At 39.8% G+C, this 22,099-nt stretch overlaps 1 protein-coding gene across 6 annotated transcripts in view; it reads right to left on the bottom strand.

The window, feature by feature from the left end:
- Nucleotides 1-22,099, bottom strand: part of lyst (lysosomal trafficking regulator) — a 238,577-nt gene that overhangs the window by 42,748 nt on the left and 173,730 nt on the right. For all 6 annotated transcript variants that reach the window (XM_053620709.1, XM_053620710.1, XM_053620711.1 and 3 more), the window contains 2 exons: nt 9,060-9,290; nt 508-697 (listed from right to left, as the gene is read on the bottom strand). In XM_053620709.1, the coding sequence (XP_053476684.1) occupies nt 508-697; nt 9,060-9,290 (421 nt within the window). The remainder of the gene's footprint in view (nt 1-507; nt 698-9,059; nt 9,291-22,099) is intronic.

The following is a 22,099-nucleotide window of genomic DNA, read 5'->3' as shown; positions in this document are numbered from 1 at the left end:
CTCACTTTTGGTGCCAGTGGTTTAGACATTAATGGCTGTGTGTTGAGTTATTTTGAGGGCACAGCAAATTTACACTCTTATACAAGCTGTACACTCACTATTTACATTGTAGCAAAGTGTCATTACTTTAGTGTTGTCACATTAAAAGATATAATCAAATATTTACAAAAATGTGAGGGGTTCTTACTTTTGTGAGATACTGTAAATATGAGGAATGAAAAGGTGAAATTACAATGTATTGTCTCATTCGTCTTTTTGATCTTAAACTCAAATGTCTTAAGTGTACAGCAAAAACAAAAGAATTGGCCTTGCCATTCCAAACTACAAGGGGTTGTAAGAGCGTTACTATATTATGTAGTAACATGTTTTTGTGTGGAAATGCAAACAACCTACTGGTGCTAGATGTTGCAAAGACCTGAGGGTGTATCCATCTACAGTTTTATATGAGATCAATACACAGTGATTTGTGTGTATCTTTTAATGTGTGTAAATGTACATGTCCCCCACCCTGCTCCTTGCTGTAGATCATCATAAGGCAGAACTTGCAGGAGAGGCCGCAGATGGCTCGGGTGGGTAGTGCCAGCAGGGAGCCAAAGCACTCTCCATGAAGTTGGTTGAAACACACCACTGGGTCAGGGGCACTGGGTGAGCCCACATACTCACCCCATTTTAGGCCCTTAATCCATGGCAGAGGACTCTGAAAAACAGCAGAAAAGGGCTTGCAAAACCTCACAAGATGGGGAAAAAAGTGCATCCCTTGAAACCTAGAGACAAAATAAACTAAAACCCTAGAAAAGCAGGAGACTACAATATCAGGAGAATACAATATTCATTTAAATGCAGTTTCTCAATTAACTTTTTTATACTACACTCCCAATCCAGTGTTAGTCTAAGCAGTTTTCATTGTCATACATGTAGTACCTATCAGGAGATTACATGAAGCCAACCACTACAATTTGCCTTTATCTCATCTTGCCCCCTGTTAATCACTAATTTATGATTTTATCACTCATGACTTTAGAGGGATGTAGGCTCTAACCAGCAGAGTAGGGCTACAGCTGTAGTTGCTAGTCACTAGCATTAGTATTTATTTATTTATTTATTATTAGTCAGTGGGTTATACTTGTTAACTGAAGTCAGGACTATAATGAAATCTAAGAAGTTATTAGCTATAACTTAGAAGTAAATTATATAAAGTATGCATGTATGTGCTCTGCATTGAACAGCAGTCTAGATACTAATTGAACTTCTGTTCAGCAAAGTAGCCTGGACAAGCAACATGCTGTTTCAGTTTCTTAATTTAAGCCCCTTTCATGTTGAGTGAAGACATTCCGTGCATGGAAGGCTTGCATAGCTTTACCTGTTTGGCAAGCACAGACTCCCATGTCTGTGCTTACCAAACAGGCAAAGTCATGCAAGCCTTCCATGCAAAACGTTTTCCTCTGATGCATCTTAGCTTCCTTTAGCTAAGATGCATCAGAGGTAGATGTTTTGTTGTCCTGCTCTGAAGTCAGACAACATAGGCTATTAAGGTGTATAGGACTGCAAAATAGACTAAAAGGAAATACATATTACAAGCAATCAAAGTAGGCTTTTATTGTCATTCCTTTTGTCACATACAGATGTTAGAAAACCTTTGGAACAAAATATTGTTCCCCGAATCACAGTGTTAGAAATAACATGAGACAGCATGAGACATTAGACAAGAGAATAAGTTAAAGACATTAGACAAGAGAATAAGTTAACATAGTAGCAGACAGTACAAAAGTAAATAAATACAATAAATACAGACAACAGACTATACATTATACAATAGACTATACATCAAACAAAAACATACAGTAATGCACTACAGAAAACTGAAGATACTTGTAACACGTCAATGGTGGGCAAGGAGGAGGCAGGAACAGGCTGAACATAACCGTAAATTTTAATAAAAAACAGAACTCAAACACAACATAAGACACACAAACATAATTCCAACACAACGCACACGTGTTGCCCCCCATTCCCCCCAAAACCAGGTGCTTGCATTCATTCCTTTATCACTCTCTCCCACTGATTCACTCAGTGCCAGGTGTTTGTCCTCACAGCCTGGCCCCTCCCTCCTCCTTGTCACACTCCTCTGCTGATTCTCCAGTCCCCAGACATGCTGTCATCTGGTCCTCAGCCAACTGGGAAGCAATCCCCCACGACGTCGAGCGATGGCACTGATCTGTTGAGGAGTCTAATGGCCTGTGAGAAAGTAGATGGATCTGATCGACTCATCACAGATGCTCCGGGGCCATCTTTCAGATGGGAGGAGTGAGAGAGAGCCCTCCTAATGCTGCAGGCCATCCTTAGACACCTTTTGGTGTAGATTTCTTTGATGGCAGGAAAATGAGACCCAGTAATGGACTGGGCAGTCTTTACCAACAGCTGCAATGCATTCCTGACTGAAATCAGTTTCTGCACTAGACAGTGATGCTACGTGTCAGGATGCTCTGTGATACACCTGTATAGGAGGAGTTGTGAAGGTGAGTGCACATATCAGTCCTATTCAGTCTTCTTAGGAAATAGAATCACTGTTGTGCCTTATTCACTAAAAACAAGGTGTTGATGGACCATGTAACCATGTCTGTGATGTGCACACACAAGGGTTAGGGTTAGGGAAATTTGAGATACTTGTGTCCTCCTGAAATTAACCATCATCTCTTTTATTTAATTTAATTTAATTTTTTTATTTAATTAGTGACAATACACATTAATAAAACAAAAGAAATGGCAAACTGAGTAGCCTGTTCCTCCAGAAGTCCAGAATCCAGTTGCACATTGAGGAGCTAAGGCTGGGTGAGCGGAGCTTCCACAGCATATGTGGTGGAGCATTTTGGTTAGTATGCATACTGATGAAGGTCCAGTGTTCAACACCTCTCTGAGCAACGCTGTCGTTCCAACATGTTTCAAGGCCACCACCCCTGTCCCCATGCCAAAGAAGTCTTCAGTGTCCTGCCTCAATGACTACCACTCACACCCATCATCATGAAGTGCTTTGAGAAGCTCATCATGAGGCACAACAAAAACCTGCTGCCCCCCTCACTGGACCCCCTGCAATTCGTGTATCGTCCCAACCGCACAACAGATAATGCCGTCACCACCACCCTACATCTAGCCCTCACCCACCTGGACAAAAAGGACTGTTCATCGACTTCAGTTCAGCATTCAACACAATCATTCCTCAGCACCTGATTGTAAATCTGAACCTGCTGGGCTTGAACACGTCCCTCTGCAACTGGACCTTCCTGACTGGGAGACCTCAGATTGGGAACAGCATCTCCAGCACCACCACACTGAGCACTGGGGCCCCCAAGGGCTGTGACTCATGACTGTGCAGTAATGCACAGCTCAAATCATGTCATCAAGTTTGTCGATGACACGACGATGGGAACGGTGGGTCTCATTAGCAAAAACGACGAGTCAGCATACAGAGAGAGAGTAGGTGCAGCAGGTAATGGACTGGTGGAGAGCCAACAACCTGTCTCTGAACATGGACAAAACAAAAGAGATGGTTGTTGACTTCGGGAGAGCACGGAGCGACCACTTTCCACTGAACATCACCAAATTCCATGGTGTCACCTGGCGGAGAACCTCACATGGTCCCTCAACACCAGCTCTATAACTAAGAAAGCCCAGCAGTGTCTCTACGAGGGCTCTACGGTTTGCATTTGCAACAGAAAAGTAGTTTGTGCGACTGTGAAAAAATATATAGGTGCATTGGTGCGAGTGATCTGTTCGAAGGTATATAATACAATCAGAATAAAAACTACAGGAAGTCCAAAATGCATCTACACCATGCAACAGTTACTTTCGCACTGCTTTTCATCACCTCAGACAACTGAACAAGTGTGCAAATACTGCAAAGAAGCCATTATGATGACAAGAGTAACACTGTACATCATTTGCTTCTCTCAACTTTCCAATCTCACAAACCGAGATAATTTATTGATCATGCAAAAGTACCTGAACCTGCGACTGTGACATGCTCATGTAGCCACAGCAGTGTCGGGCGTGAGTAAATTAATAATGATGCTAACGCTACAAGGTGGGTTTTAATTCAAACTTCATTATTAAATTATTTCTCACCAATCATAATCAAGACTAGCAACTGTGCAGTCTGCAAACATACAGTACGCTGCTGCTCTCCCTTCACAAACTCTAATAGACAGTGCATTCACTTTATTTAAGCTCACTGTTGCCAGATATCACTAGAAAAGTCAACTCTAGTTTTCATGTTTTGATTTAATCCCCCCAAAAACATTATTATCAGCAGACATGGCAATACCGTACTGGGGGAAATGATCTAAAAGGAGTAACTGATAAACAAACAACAAAAAAAAAGTAATAGAATGTAAAGACAGAAAACGTGCTTTGTTATAAATAATTGATTTAATATAAAAAAAATAAATATAATAAATTCACAAAATATAAATAAAATGACAAATGAAATAATGTTTAATTACTATGGGTTGCATTTAATATCAATTTGATATTAAGCTTAGTAGGCTATTTCCTTAGAAGGCTATTAGCCTTCTTTTTCCTAATATGGATATTTTTGCGTTGGTCTACTTTTAATTAGGACTATATTGTTTAAGATATTTAAAAATAAATATTTTATACTTGTTTATTTATCAATTAACCAACAGTATTTGTCATTGCTATTATTCTAATTCAATTAAAAGTGACCATGAGCATAGAACTACAGTGAGGGAAAAAAGTATTTGATCCCCTGCTGATTTTGTACGTTTGCCCACTGACAAAGAAATGATCATTCTATAATTTTAATGGTAGATTTATTTGAACAGTGAGAGACAGAATAACAACAAAAAAAAATCCAGAAAAACGCGTCAAAAATGTTATAAAATGATTTGCATTTTAATGAGGGAAATATGTATTTGACCCCTCTGCAAAACATGACTTTGTACTTGGTGGCAAAACCCTTGTAGGCAATCACAGAGGTCAGACGTTTCTTGTAGTTGGCCACCAGGTTTGCACACATCTCAGGAGGGATTTTGTCCCACTCCTCTTTGCAGATCTTCTCCAAGTCTTCTCCAAGGTTTCGAGGCTGACGTTTGGCAACTCGAACCTTCAGCTCCCTCCACAGATTTCCTATGGGATTAAGGTCTGGAGACTGGCTAGGCCACTCCAGGATCTTAATGTGCTTCTTCTTGAGCCACTCCTTTGTTGCCTTGGCTGTGTGTTTTGGGTCATTGTCATGCTGGAATACCCATCCACGACCCATTTTCAATGCCCTGGCTGAGGGAAGGAGGTCCTCACCCAAGATTTGACGGTACATGGCCCCATCCATCGTCCCTTTGATGCGGTGAAGTTGTCCTGTCCCCTTATTAGAAAAACACCACCAAAGCATAATGTTTCCACCTCCATGTTTGACGGTGGGGATGGTGTTCTTGGGGTCATAGGCAGCATTCCTCCTCCTCCTCCAAACACGGCGAGTTGAGTTGATGCCAAAGAGCTCCATTTTGGTCTCATCTGACCACAACACTTTCACCCAGTTGTCCTCTGAATCATTCAGATGTTCATTGGCAAACTTCAGACGGGCATGTATATGTGCTTTCTTGAGCAGGGGGACCTTGCGGGCGCTGCAGGATTTCAGTCCTTCACAGCGTAGTGTGTTACCAATTGTTTTCTTGGTGACTATGGTCCCAGCTGCCTTGAGATCATTGACAAGATCCTCCCGTGTAGTTCTGGGCTGATTCCTCACTGTTCTCATGATCATTGCAACTCCACGAGGTGAGATCTTGCATGGAGCCCCAGGCCGAGGGAGATTGACAGTTCTTTTGTGTTTCTTCCATTTGCGAATAATCGCACCAACTGTTGTCACCTTCTCACCAAGCTGCTTGGCAATGGTCTTGTAGCCCATTCCAGACTTGTGTAGGTCTACAATCTTGTCCCTGACATCCTTGGAGAGCTCTTTGGTCTTGGCCATGGTGGAGAGTTTGGAATCTGATTGATTGATTGCTTCTGTGGACAGGTGTCTTTTATACAGGTAACAAGCTGAGATTAGGAGCACTCCCTTTAAGAGTGTGCTCCTAATCTCAGCTCGTTACCTGTGTAAAAGACACCTGGGAGCCAGAAATCTTTCTGATTGAGAGGGGGTCAAATACTTATTTCCCTCATTAAAATGCAAATCAATTTATAACATTTTTGACATGCGTTTTTCTGGATTTTCTTGTTGTTATTCTGTCTCTCACTGTTCAAATAAATCTACCATTAAAATTATAGACTGATCATTTCTTTGTCAGTGGGCAAACGTACAAAATCAGCAGGGGATCAAATACTTTTTTCCCTCACTGTATAGAGCATTTAACTGTTTATGATAAACATCCTGATTAAAGCTTAAACAAAAAAAAGTTTGGGATCTGGATCGGTATCAGTCGATCAAGATGACAAGAAACCGGTATCGGCTGTAAAAAACCTGATCCCTAATGAACACCATTAAACTAAAGTGCTTTGCATCTGGCGGGTAAATGAACTCATCCAATCACATCCTATATGAGATTATTCAGATATATACACAATATACGCAGAGTGGTTTGAGAATTGGCTTTAGAGAATAGTGTAGCTTTAAATATATTTAAGAGGAGCAGACTTCAAACACTGAACACTGAGGTTTATTGTATTTGTTTACAAGGTGAAATAGGTTAACGGTGGTTTTTTGCATATAGTCTGTAAAATGAACTGAAAATATTAAATTTAATTTATCAGAAGGTAAATTAATTTGTCATGGCTCACACTATGTTCCTAAATTCTGTCATAATTGACCAGCTGAAGTTTTCTCATGCCTACTTGTGTGTTATATTGTAGCACATTAACGTTACAATCAAAATAAATAAATAAATAAATTAGTAAATATTCAACCATGCTCCTAAATTTTTGAGCGTGCTCCTAACTTTTTGTAATTAAAAAAGTTGTTATTGTAGAACCCTGTATAATTTCCGCAAAGACTTAAAAAAGCCCATCTCCCAAGCCTCATCCTCACAAGATTCTACAGAGGAACCATTGAGAGCATCCTGAGCAGCTGCATCACTGCCTGGTTTGGAAATTGCACCATATCGAATTGCAAGACCCTATAGCGAATAGTGAGGACAGCTAGGAAGATAATTGGGGTCTCTCGTCCCCCCATTATAGACATTTACACCACATGCTGCATCTGCAAAGCCATCAGCATTGTGGATGACCCCACACACAAAGTCGTCACCCTCCTGCCATCTGGTAAAAGGTACTGAAGCAGTTGGGCCCTCACAGTCAGACTGTGTAACAGCTTCTTCTCCCAAGCCATCAGACTCCTCGATACTCCAAGACTGGATTCACACACAGACCACCACCCCACTCACCCTGCAATTTTTTTTGCACATTTCTGTATTGACTACCTGTACTTTTGCTGCTATAAAATATAATTTAATTTCTTTTCACTATTACATTCTTTACCTGGCTGCTATCGCAATAACTGCTATGTCCATATATGGTATAAGCTAATCTGCTATATACTATGTCATAGAATGTGCTGGTTAAATTGCTAGCATTTTTTATTATATTGTTATTCTTTCTGCACTTCCTGTTATATCTGACACTTTCACATTAGAACTGGGTACTGGTCAGCTGTCAGCCAGGGTTCCTAATTGGCTTGTGTGGTGATATTGCAAGTGATCGCAGCATCATTCACACACTTGCTTTTGCCAGCCATTGCCAGATGATGCAAATTCCCCTAAGTCTATGTAGCCCCTACATAAAGCTACATCCTTGAACATAAGATTAGCAACAAATCTAGCAAAATTTTTCAGGAGAGGTCAGTGGCTATCCTGCATTCAATAAGGCTCTCCAACTCACATAACAGCTACTGGTTATCCAATTTGACACAGCAAGTTCGCTCAACTCATCACGTGTATAATGCATGACTGAGTTGTGCTTGCATGAGCTGATTTTCCCAACAACCATTTATCACCATTGTTTGTCCAGTCTTTTCAGTTTGTAGATCTTATTTAAAACTCTTCTTGCTAGTAATAAAACTGAGTTATTCCCTTTTTAACCATTGTATATTTCACTATTGCTCAAAACTGTATTCATTCTTGATCAAATGTATAGAATTTTGCAAATAGACAGAAGGTTAGTTTATTGTGCCATGACCAGAGATGACTTCTTTCTACAAGAAAAAATTACAATCTTTTTTGTTTTCAGAAAATCTTACTTCTTCAAATACTTTAATTTGTAATTTCATATGCAAATTATCATAATAAATAAATTAATATGCAAATTAGTTTATGACCTCATCTAGTGACTTACTGCAACTTTTTTAGTGTGCTTTAGCTACTTTACTCTGAAAAGAGTTGTCAACACTGATTAGGCGATACAACACAATTTAATTTTGTTAATCCTAAAACTGTAGGCACCCCAGTTTAATTGGGCATGGCCACAGATGGCATTTGGCCACAGCAGAACTGAGTGTTGGACTGTCAAACAGTGAGGGGGAAAAAAATAAAAAATATATTTTTAATTATTATAGTTTCTTTATTGCTATACTTGATGGAATAAAAAACAGGGCTCTTCTAGACATTATTTTATTGGTGACTAAATGTGTAGTGCTTCTACTGCCTCAATGCTCTTCCACTGCCTGTAAGCAAAACCTTGCTGAAAGAATATCATGGAGGAAACTACAAAACAGACACTGCTCTTCTACTGGCCACATATGTTATATGCTTGTAGAGACATTGGATATGGACTTGGACTATGGTTGTGGCTTGCAGACACTTAACCACTAAACACATCTCCCATACCGTAAAATATGGCTATTAAAATAAGTTTAAAAGAAAATAATCTAAAAAATGACATCTATGGAATCAATATGATGGACTCCTTAATACACATAATGGATATCAATCTTGATTTTTTTTATTTCGTGCCATAATTTCTGAAATACTGTACATTTGTTTTCATTCTCTTACCATTAATGTTTATCTGTTGCATGTAAAAAGTAAATGTGATAAAGGTAAATGTGGATTTAGTCTCACCGGGTGTACAATATCTTTGTTCTGATCACGGCTCTCCCTGAATGCCAGCTGTACCAGCAGGCCCATGGCAGCGGGCAACTCTCCCTCAATTATGAGTTTGGGTCCAGCACGGCTGATGTGTGAGGTGTGGAATAGCTGTCTGGGCGTCTGGCCATAGGTCTTTATCATGGTCTCTAAGGCTCGCCGCTGTACAGGATCCTCTACTGCTGAAACGTCCATGCCAAAATATGTCTGCAGGGCCAAAATGAATAAAAAATTGTTTAAAAGATGAGTATGATTTCTGTACTGTGAGAAAACGTGGAATGTTACAACACCCAAGCCTCATCTCTCTCTCAAAAAGCAATCTGTCTGAACATTTTCAATATGTTTGAAATAACAATAACAATTATAATAATAATAGTAAAAGCTGCAAGCAGCAGCATTTTTGGGGGCCAAGCACCCAGAGATGCACTACAACGTGAACAGTTTTTGACAAAATCCAAGATGGTCCACAAGAAGTACACTTGAATTTCAGATGTTGGTGTGTGTTCACTTCAGCATACCCCAGGAAATTACAGGAAAAAAGAATTATGAATTTAGTACAAACTCTTCAAATGGTCTAAGGAAGAAAAAACTAAATTCCTTTGACAAAGTTTCTCAAAATGAAGTGAGAAATTCGGTGAAGACTAGACAAAATTTGGAGGTGGAGTAGCAAAAAAAAAGTCGTTGACAAAATGTGGCAGAAAATCTAATTTGATGTCATAAAACTGAGGTCATATTTACTCCTCTCTACCCAGGCAATCCAGGGATGCCTGGCTTTTAAATGTTGGACACATAATTTAAAAGTTATGACCATAAACGTACTTCCAAATTAGGCCCAAATTTGACCCAATGGTGGCACTAGAGCATTGTCAGTACTTGGACCAAATTTTAATCAAGATATTCCTTAGACCCTCCTCAATCAGTGTGCCAAATTTCACAACTTTTTACCAGACGGTTCTATGGGGTGCCATAGACAACCTAGTCAGAAGAAATTAGAAATAAGAAACTTAGAATAGCTATATGGTGCCTATGCACCTTTGGTGCTAAACCCCCTAATAAAAAATATAGTTGCAAGCGGTGATCTGTGGGGTGATCCAAAGCGGTGATTCAAACACTACTCACAAATAATGCGCCCCAGCGGTCAGTTCATGCCAAGATACATACAACAATAAAGAAAACAAGATTTCTGACAATAATTCAAATGTACAAAATTCCTGCTGAAATCTGACTGGATGAGGGAAGCCATGTTTTTGAAGTAATTCAGTGACTACAAACTCAGATTAGCAGGTAGATGCGGCACAGGTGGACTAGTTCATTTTTATTTAAAGGTTTGTGCAAATAAAGTTTAAGGTAAACCTTATTTTCCAAGATATATACTTGTTTTTGTCTGCACAAAAATTAATAGTGCTAATTTGATTGCGACTGCATCAGACAGTAGTGGGTCCATATCTGAACATACCAGGCAAATTTTAACACAATAGCTCAATATTAACCCTGTCAAATGCCAGTTGAAATGGATTGGCTGATGGTGGCCATATTTTTTAAGTAATTAGGTCAACATCAAAAATCCACTTACAGGTTAGCACAGCTTGACAAATATTACACAACTTACCATATTTCAGCTCACTCGGACTGAGCAACAGTTGTCTGACTTTAGCTTTATGACCACACCCCACACTTTACATCTGACCTCACAATTTTCTCCTGTATATAGCTTTCAGGTTTCATGCTAATCCATGCAATAAATTCATTACATCTGTTTAAGTAAATTAGGCTCCACCTCATTTGAATTATGATTGACATGTGGTGACCATATTTTTACAAATGTCAACATGTTTTTAAAAATTACTTTGCTTCACATTGTCTCGAGTAGTTTGACATGAAGGCTGTGAAGATAGGTCAAAAATCCTAGGACTAGTTCACAAAAGCATATTTTGCATATTATGCAAATTATAAAACAATTAAGTGGGTGGAGCTTTTTGTTTGGGAGAACCCAAGAAATCAGGGGGAAAAATAATTTATTTATATGAGATATAAACCAAAACATAAAACCATGTGCTATAGAGCCACCATTAGGCTGATCAGGTCAATCTCACTAGCCTTAGGAGTGGAAGTTGTGGAAGAAAGAAAGAAAAAAGAAAGATAGAAGGAAAGAAAGAAAGAGAAATCCTAACAATTACAATAGGGTTCGAGGATCTTTGGTGCTGGAACCCCTAAACATCCTGACAATTACAATAGGGTTCCAGGATCTTTGGTGGTGGAACCCCTAAAAATCCTAACAATTACAATAGAGTTTCAACTGTCAAATGCCTCCTGAAAGCTGATTGGCCGATACCAGCCATGTTTTTAAGAAATTAGCTCATCAAAGGTCTAAAAATTACATATTAGCATATAGATGCAGCACCCCAACTTTCAGCTCAATCAGACGATTTCTAAGAAACAGCTGACTGACAGCAAACAGTCCGACCTTACCCCCTATGTATAACACCCCCCCCCCCCAGATTTTTGTATATGACCTCAGAACCTTGTCCTAAATATGCCTTTCAAGATTCTTGTGAATCCATTCATTTAATCATTAGTTACAGCTGTTAAGTAAATTAGGCTCTGCCTCCTTAAATCAATTGCTCTGTGTTGGCCATGTTAACAAATTTCAATATGACAGTTGAGGTTCACACACTTCTGAGTAGTTTGACACCAATTTTGTGAAGACTAGCCAGAAATCCTAGGACAAGTTTGAAAATTAAGCTTCACATATTATGCAAATTAGCCAAAAATCCATCGTAGTAGAAATTAGTGGGCGGGGTCTGGCTGATTTCAGCAGAAGCCAAGGAATAAAATGGATTTTTTTTTTTTTTTTAAATCTGACTTACAGTTCAAGACGCAGGCCAAAATGAAAATGTGTGCATTATAGTGCCACCATGAGGTCAATACATGCCACTTCTTATCTGAGTAGCAGGATGAATTCTGCACATTCTGACAAAAATTTGGCACTTCCATGCCAGTCACACGTTTTACTTCAAGATCAGAAAAAAAAAAAAGAATAATAATCACACGTTTGTCTCACACCTCCAGGTTGGGGGCTCGATTCCCACCTCCCGAGATTCCCAGACTTTTCCTATTCTATTTCAGTGCTTTGGGGGTTTCCTTCAGGTACTCCAGTTTCCTCCTCCAGTCCAAAAACATTTACATTTATTGATTTAGCAGATTCTTTTATACAAAGCGACTAACAAATGAGAATTGTAAGAATTACATTGTTCATAGTATGTGTAATTCCATGTTCATAGTGGACACAGAATTACATTTTCCATAGTGTGTGAATGTGTGTGTGTGTGCATGCACGATTGTGCCCTACAATGGGTTGGCAACCAGTCCAAGTTGTCCTCTGCCTTGTGCCCCAAGTCCTCTGGGATAGGCTCCCATGAAGGATAAGTGGTACATTATCAATGGATAATAAAAACAATCAAAATTCTAACCTCTAATAGAGTTGCAAGCACTTTGTGCTTGTGCCAGTAATAAAAAGGAATCAAAACCAAAATCCTAACAATTCCAATAGGGTGGCCCTATAATCATCATCATAATAATAATAATAACTACAATGCTGTGAAAAAGTATTTTCCCATCCTAATTTCTTGTTTTTGTGTATCTCTCATAATAAATAGTTTCAGATATTCAAACAAAACACAACATAAAACAAAGGCAACCTGAGTACATACAATACAGTTTTTTTTTTTTTATTGAAGCAAAAAAAGTTATCCAACACCTATAACTCAGGTGAAAAACAAATTGCCCATTAAACTTAAAATCTGATTGGACCCCCTTTAGCAGCAATAACTGCAACAAAAAATGCTTTCACTTACTTCTAGGACTAGGATTTACTCTGATTCTCTGGATCATTGTCTTGCTGCATAATCCAGTTGTGCTTGACTTTCAACTTACGGACTGAAAACTGGACATTCTCCATTAGGATTTTCTGGTAGAGAGAAGAATTCATGTTTCCCTCAATTATTGCAACTTGCACAGGCCCTGAAGCAGCAAAGCATCCCCACACCATAACACTTCCACCACAATGCTTGATCGTAGGTATGATGTGATGTGTGTTTTGGCAAAATTCAGATAAGCCTTAATGTCCTTCTGGGTTAGCAGTGGTTTTCACCTCGCCACAATCTGATGGATGCCATCTTTGCCCAGTGCCTTTCTAATAGTGGATTCAAGAACAGGCCAGTAGGTCATTTGACATTGTCATTGGCTCTTTTGTGACTTCCTGGATGAGCAGTTTCTGTGCTCTTGGAGGAATTTTTGAAGGTTGGCCACTTCTGGGATGGTTCACTACTGTGCCGAGTTTTTTTTTCCATTTGGAAAAAATGGCTCTACCTGTGGTTCTTTGGAGTCACAGAGCCTTTGAAATAGCTTTGTAACTCTTCCCAGACGGATGTATTTCAATCAACTTCTTTCTGTATGTTGATTGATGTATTTCAATCAACCTCATTTCTGGATTTTTTTTTTCAATTTTCGCATAGTGTGTTACTGGGTAAGACATTTTAACCCACTTCATGCTGTTGAAAAAGTTCTATTTAAGCATTGATTTGATTGAACAGGGCTGGCAGTAATCAGGCCTGGTTGCGTCTATTCTAGCTGAACTCAATTATAAATGCAGTTTCATAGATTTGGGGAATTAGTACCTATGGGGGCAAATACATTTTCACACAGGCTCAGTTGGTATTGGATAACTTATTTGCTTCAATAAATAACATTATCATTCAAAAACTGCATTTTGTGTTTACTCAGGTTGGCTGCGTTGTATCTTAGATTTTGTTTTAATTTCTGAAACAATTTAGTATGAGATATACAGTTGCAATCAAAATTATTTAACCCCCAGTGCAAATCAGGTATACAGTCAAAATGTACAGACTTTCAGGCGTTTGCAGTGAATAAATCAAACAAAAGCAACTGAAATAGTTCAACAACGAATGCTTCAAGTGGTTTCCCCAAATTCAACTGAAAATGCAACTTATAATTTGTCCAGTTTCAAAATTATTCAACCCTTTCATGGCAAGCATCTTTAGTACTTAGTAGAGCACCCTTTTGCTATTGTGGCATCGTTCCTGAGGAATCTTAGCCCATTCCTCATGAGCAATGGCCTCCAGTTCAGTAATATTCTTGGGTTTGTGTGCTGCAACCGCCTTCTTCAAATCCCACCAGAGATTTTCTATGGGGTTCAAGTCAGGTGACTGTGATGGCACTGTAGAATGTTCCAGGACTGCAATCAAGCTTTGGTGGAATTTGAGGTACGCCTGGGATCATCGTCCTGTTGGAAGGTCCAATGTGATTAATTTCTTTTTGGGGTTAACATGCACATGATATTATTAGAACACCCATAATTCTCCTCACTGAGCTGAGTGTTTTGATATGTCGTCTACGTTGAGGTAGTTTTATGATTCCACTCGTTTTGGGGGTTAATGTGCATGTGACATAACTAGAATACATAATGCAATTCTCCACATTGAGCTGAGTGTTTTGGTATGTCACATGTCTATATTGAGGTAGTTGTGATTCCACATATTTTGGGGGTTAACATGCATGTGACCTCAATAGAATACCCATTATGCATTTCTCCTTATTGAGCTGAGTGTTTTGATATGTCACAAACAAGTGATGTTGGGGGTTAACGTGCATGGGATGTCACTAAAATACCCATAATGCATTTCTTTGAGCTATGATCCATGGCTGTGAGTAGTGCAGAACTAGTTAGGTGCCAAAGATTTCCTATGGAGATAGTAAATCAGTGTTTCTGTTTGGCTGTGTGCTCCTCTAGACTCATTTTACATTAGTATGTTTTGCAAATTCCGATGGGAAATTCCACGCAACATGCATGTGGGATCAATTCCCAAATGGGATTTTCTGATTTTCCGGACCAAGCTGAACACTTGGTTCATGTTTGTGTTACTTATGGTGTGGGTGTTTGGGTGTCAAATATTACCTATTATTGTCTATGGGGTTGGAATAACGTCATTTTCTGGCAAAAATTCTGAAATGCACCTGTCAATAGGTGGGATATATTAGGCAGCAAGTGAACAGTCACTTCTTGAAGTTGATGCGTTGGAAACAGGAAAAATGGCAAGCATAAAGATTTAGGCCACTTTGACAAGGGCCAAATTGTAATGGTTAGAAGACCGGGTCAGAGTGTCTCCAAAACAGCAAGCCTTGGGGGATGTTCCCAGTGTGTAGTGGTTAGGCCCTAGCAAAATTGGTCCAAGGAAGGACAATTGGCAAACTGGTGACAGGGTCATGGCTGCCCAAGGCTCATTGATGTGTGTGGAGTGCGTCTGGTCTGATACCAAAGAAGAGCTACGATAGTGCATACTGCTTAGAAAGTTAATTCTGGTTATGACAGAAAGGTGTCAGAACACACAGTGCATCAGAGCTTGCTGCATATCGGTCTGCCTAGCTGCAGACCAGTGTGCCCATGCTGTCCCCTGTCCACTGCCAAAAGTGCCTACATTCAGCACGTGAGCATCAGAACTGGACCACGGAGCAATGGAAGAAGGTGGCCTGGTCTGATGAATCAAAAATGATTGAGGTCATGTCCATACAGCATACAATAAATCGGTAACGGCACCAGGATTAAGGGAAGAAGGCAAGCCAGCAGAGGCAGTATGATTCTCTAGACGAAGTTCTGCTGGGAAACCTTGGGTCTTCATGAGGATGTTACACACAACACCTACCTAAACATTGTTGCAGACCAAATACTCCCCTATATGGCAACAGTATACCACATTGGCAATGGCCTCTTTCAGCAGGATAATGCGCCCTGTCAAACTGCAAAAATTGTTCAGAAATGGTTTGAGGAACATGACAGCATTCAAGATGTTGACTTGGCCTCCAAATTCCCCAGATCTCAAGCCAGTTGAGCATCTGAGACATGTGCTGGACAAACAAGTCCAATACATGGAGGTCTCTGCTCACAGCTTACAGGACTTAAAAGGACCAGCTACTAATGTCTTGGTGCCAGATACCACAGCACACCTTCAGAGGTCTTGTGGAGTCCATGCCTCAATGGGTCAGAGCTGTTTTGGTGACACAAGGGGGACCTACATAATATTAGACAGGTGGTTTTAAAGTTACCGCTGATTGGTGCATGGTATGTATAGTATGCCTAACAATGCATCTCGACATATGAAAACAATAAGTTATCTCAAAAAACATTTTTTTTTATCTTGAGATCACTAGATAATAAAAGAAATAACACATGACTTCCATAAGAAGAAGAAAAACCCTAACAGTTCCAACAGCAAGTGGCAGTCTGCAGGGCCCATGGACTCCTCGCAAATAGTGCCCACAATGGCCTGTTCTTTCCAAGATGCATAGAAAAATAAAGTCAATAGATGAATGTATGTATCATGTTTTGTGATCATAGGTCATTGCTAATAGTGTGAATTGCCTGCAGAAATCTGACTGGTTGAAGGTGGCCATAATTGTGATGTAATTCAGTGACGATTATTCCAGTTAAAGAGTAGCAAACAATGCAGCACACCTAATTTCAGCTCAAACAGACTTTTGGTTCCTGAGCAAGTGATTTGAACCAAGCTCCACCCCTTTTCTGCAATAACTTTGCAGACATTCTCAGAACCTTCAAGTGAATGTCATTCAAGTTGGGTTCAAATTCATATCATGAATTACAGCTGTTTAAGTAAACCAGCTCCGCTTCCTTTTTGATTGATGCATGGTGGACATATTGATTACAACAGTCAACATGTTTAGATGATTAGTGGCCAATAATCATCAGTGATCAATTTATGTAAGATTGCATCGATTACTAATGGGTCCCTACCTGAACCTCCCATTCAAGTTTCGTGACGGTAGCTCAGTGGTACCCGGTCAAATACTTGCCGAAATCTGATTGGCCGAAATTTAATTAGATTTTTAATTAGATCAGCATTAAAAATCCACAGATTAGTACATATATGCAGAATACCAAATTTCAGCTTAATGGGATGTACAGTTCTTGAGAAATAGTCATTATAATCTCTCCTTTACACCACCCCTATGAATGACCACACCTCAATCTTTGCAAATGACATCATAATCTTGTCCTTTATATGGTTTTCAGGTTTGTCCGAATCCATTAAAGCAATCATGAGTTACAGTTATATCAGGCTCTGCCTCATTAGAATTGATTGACCGCCATATTGTTTAGAAATGTCAAAATCGTGTTGATAACTAACAGAGATGATAACTCGAGTCTGCGACATGGACTCGAGCTGCACTTAAGTTGCAAACAAAAATTATTTGCGACTTGACTTGGACTTGTGTGCGATGTTTGTATGTTTTGTAATGGACTCAAGAAGCAAGCACAGACACGTGTATATTTTTCTTCCTTTCCCCAGATAACAAGCACATTTGGGATGTGTTGGTATTGTGAAAAGGCAATTGCCCAGAGCTCTGCCGACTGCTCACACCACTTCTGGCTGACAGACGGTTTTTGCTATGTGGGCCAATCTCGGTTGAAAGCAAGTGTAGTTGTGGAAGGTTCATACTTAGTGTAGCTTTGTATATCTATTTTCGGCCCGAGTTCATTAAGTCACAGTCGGGCCACAACTAGAATTAAGGAGCTCAGCCGCCTGGGAAAAAGTTTTGTGGTTAAATCAGTTACTATTCTTGAGGCCGCAGTCATACTTCGTCTTCAAGCTTTCAGCTGAAGAAGGTAAGTAATTTAATTGAGCAATTTCAGTCTACAATATTGTTTGATATTTAAAATGTGTGAAAGAAAATGCTTTTTATATCTTTATAAAGGTATATGTAATGGCGACAAGAACATATCAGATGGTGTACTAGCAGCTAGCTAGCCGATTAGCTAATTTAGCCAACATTAATGATGTGTATAAGAGGCAGGAGTACGTGACAAAGTACCCAAATTTGTGTATTCATTCATGCAGTAGAGCCTGATGGTTTTTTATTTTTATTTTATGTGTTAGCTACCTCAGGATCGCTAATGCGCTAATCCTCAGGCAGAAATGATGAAGCGCGGGGTGCAGGGGGTTAGGGAGCGACTTTTTCAGTTTGTCTTCGGGATAACAGCAGCCGGGAGACGCAGAGCGCTTGGCATCGTCGTGACAAATGCTGATTCTAACAGCTCAACACTTCTTTATAATTTTTTTTTAATTGCTCCACAACTAAGACACAAACTCCTAGTTTATTCCTTCCCTTTCCTCTTTTACTACTTTTTATTTTACTTTTTTAATATATTCTGTCAGTAAACCCACACAGCTTGCAGCATGCTGTGGTCCTGTTATTAGATCATATTGTCCACTTGGCATGATAACAGACCCGTTGTCCCGCTCAACACTATTTCTTATGGCGTTTGTGCAATTCTTAGCCTTAGTCTAGCAACATACAATTTTTCTTATCTCATTGAGTGATCCTGAAGGGACTGAATGATGTTTAAATGCAACTGTATTTTCAGACAGCTATAAAGAGGGCACGAGGAAAGCCAAAGAGGCAGAGACCTGGTCAGACCTCCAGTCAGTTATGGAAGTGTCTGAGCAAAGACCACCAAGGTGTAAAACATACGGATATTTGTCCGGCCCATCACTATTACTATTCCTTGATGCTTTGAGGCTGTATTTCCTCTTTGAGGACCAATAAATTATCTATCTATCGATCTATCTCTCTATCTATCTAAAGTTGTATTTTTGACTAAATTAGAGATGGTGTTGACTAAATTAGAGATGGTGCTGGACCAACAAACCACTGAGACTGCTTCAACTACAGGAGGTCCAGGTGCAGCCTTTGGATATTGAGGAAGGTTTCCTGCCTCTGCAAGACCTTCCTCAACTGTGTAGTCTGGAGCAAAGAATGCAACAGAGCCTAGATTACAAGCAAAAACTGCTGAGAATTTTTTTCTTTTTTGTTAACAATTGCTTGCACAATTACACAGTTACTGAAAACGTTTCTTTTTTCTCAAAATGACACTCATACTCAAAGCACAACATTCAACACCACTTTGATATGAGAGAAGAGTTATGACCTAATCTTTGGTAGAGGAAGAAAACATGGAAAACACACAGGGCACGGTAACTGCAGGAGTCAATGGAAAGACTTCACTGGCTACTCTCCAACTCAGAGACTGGTAAGTATATCTGTTTACATACAGAAATTGCTGTCTCTCTCAGATGATATGTAAGGGGTAATCTACAGCTAGGTGTGCATTAAACGATTTTAATGCATGATGAGGAGGCAAAGAACCACTCGTTCAAATCGTTGAACTAATCAAACTTTGATTAGAAGTTTAAAATAACTGTTAATTTCCATTAGTTAGGTTGTTAGATCTGGAATTTTGCCTGATATAAATCAGACACAGAGATACAGTAGTGTGATAAGATTTAGAAATTATAACGGTGATCAAACTGACTGGAACTACCTGTGCAATAAACAGTTATAATGCACACATTCCAGCCAATCAGAATCCAGTATTCACACTGACCATGGTATAAGCGTAATTAATGCTTAAGATTCATAATGACCTTACGATATGTATTGCTTTATTCCAAAGCTGCAGTTCAAAGAAACCTCTTCACGGCTAATGCTGCCGAGATGGAGGTCGAGGGAAGAGGTAGCTCCAGCTGGTATCAGATCAAGAGTGTGGGCGCAAGAGAAGACTTTTGCAAAAGGAAGGTATTTAGAGTGTTCTAACTGTTTTTTGTTTGCGCCATTTGTTAATTTGTTAAAATGTTCATATTATAGTCTATTTTTATTTGTTTATAAAAGTTCTTGCTGTTTTTAAGTGGTTGAATTTGTGTGTGTGTGTTAGTAGCTGGGTAGGTATACAGTTGCAGTCGGAAGTTTACACACCCCTTTGTAGAATCAACAAAATCTTAATACTCTTAAGAAAATAAGATTGATCATAAAAATCCCATGTTTTTTATTTAGTCCTGTCCTGAATAAACTATTTCACATAACAAATGCTGAATGTCATGCTCCTTCAGAAAGTCAGCAAAAGCAGTAGATGTTAATTGTGGACGATTATCAGACACTAAGCAGTGTGGACTACTTTCTCTGCTGAAGATTGTCCAGAAAGTTTATGATGATATCTGCTGTCACTTCAATGCAAAAGCTACTTCTGAACACTTACTGTAGAAGTCTACCAGAGTTATGGAGTAGCGGCAATCCCATGTAGCAGACTCAAATGGTCCCACGATATCAGTGGCTACCTTTTCTCATGGAACACAGGTATGAGAGATGCAGGTGCAGGCCGTTTTGTCGTTCAGCTGACGTCAAACACGAGGCAATAAGAGTCTCTACACTTCTGCCCATTTTCAGCCACCAGTAGAGCCTTTGCTTTGTCCGTACAATGCCTTGGTGTCCTTTCGTGAGCTAAATTTACAAGTCTTGTACTCGGTGACAATGGAACTACTAGGCAGTGATCACCCCACAGAAAGTTCACATCTGATGTGAAAGTAAGGTTCTAGTTCTTGTTTCACTAAGTTCTTGTATTTAGGCCAGCCATTCTCAATCTCTGCACGAAGTTGGGCTAACTGGAGGCAGCTCTCTGATGCAGAAGAGAACTCGGAGACTGACAAGGCAAGTAAGTGAGAAACAGTGGCGACCATTTCTGGTTCATCTATTGGGTCATTCGTCTCAGGTAAGGGGAGTCGAGAGGGGCAGTCTGCTGTGTTGTATCTCCCAAGGTGGAATAGCATAACAGACAGGCTGACCACCTAGCAATTCGCATGCCAGCTCTCCCAGTGCCTTTGGATGTAAGAAGCATTGTAAGGGCTTGGTGGTCAGTGCACAGAATGAAATGCCTCCCCCAGAGGTACATAGTCCATTTTTCAATAATCCACACACACAAGTCAGTGCTTCCCTCTCCACAGTGAAGTGCTTTCTTTCGGCTGGCGAAAGAATTTGGGAGGTGAATGCCACTGTGCGCTCAGTACCATCAGCGTGTAGCTGAGAAAGGACTCCTCCCACACAATAATCAGAAGTATCAGTACTCTCGTAAGTTGGCAATCGGGGATCAAACAGAGCTAGAATGTGGCTCTTTGATAAGAGTGTCTTATAAAAGTTCTTGCTGTTTTTAAGTGGTTGAATTTGTGTGTGTGTGTGTTGGTAGCTGGGTAGGTATACAGTTGCAGTCGGAAGAGTGTCTGAAAGAATCTCTGAGTTTTTTAATGCAGTCTCCATTTGCACTGCTATCGTGACAGCTTTATTCAGAATGAGGTCAGGTTCAAGCAAAAGTCTGTTCCGTATGCGCAAATTAGCTGCTTGCTCGACAAGCTGATTACGTAGCATTTTTTCTTCCATGTCTCCAAAATCAAATGCAGCGGACAGCTCCCATTAATAGTTTCCTCAGTCCGTGGTGTCCTTTGCCTAAATTTGTGTCTCTCTGCGACAACATTAACTGCAGGAACAAATATCTTTTCAGTGCAGCGACAGCTGTAGTATAAGTATTGCCCGTGTGAAGGCTCACCAGGGCATGGCAGGAATGGAGCCGGTAAAGGAACTGTAAACAACATACTCATCGCCAAATATGATGTTTGTATTGATGTCTTGATTTTGTAATCAAATCAAGAAGCAAGCCGAGTGTATATTTTTCTTCCTTTACTCTACGTCTATTCAATTCAATTCAACTTTATTTGTATAGCGCTTTTTACAATAGACATTGTCTCAAAGCAGCTTTACAGAAATATCAACACGGTATACAGATATTAAAGGTGCGAATTTATCCCAACTGAGCAAGCCACTGAGTGGCGACGGTGGCAAGGAAAAACTCCCTAAGATGTTTTAAGAGGAAGAAACCTTGAGAGGAACCAGACTCAGAAGGGAACCCATCCTCTTGTGGGTAACAACAGATATTGTCTCTCCTTCTTTCCTACTCTCCACTGCCATCTAGTGGCTACACTATATAATACCTCTGCAGACACAACATCGTGAACAACTGACCTGATATTTGACTTGAAGTCAGAGACTTATGAAAACACAAGTCATTTTGGGTTGGCATTCCTGATTACATTTTCTCTTTA

This window comes from Ictalurus furcatus, chromosome 3 (assembly GCF_023375685.1).
Source record: "Ictalurus furcatus strain D&B chromosome 3, Billie_1.0, whole genome shotgun sequence".
Lineage (NCBI taxonomy): Eukaryota > Metazoa > Chordata > Actinopteri > Siluriformes > Ictaluridae > Ictalurus > Ictalurus furcatus.
The sequence above is the reverse complement of the archived record's forward strand: the minus strand, read 5'-3'. Positions and strand labels throughout refer to the sequence as shown.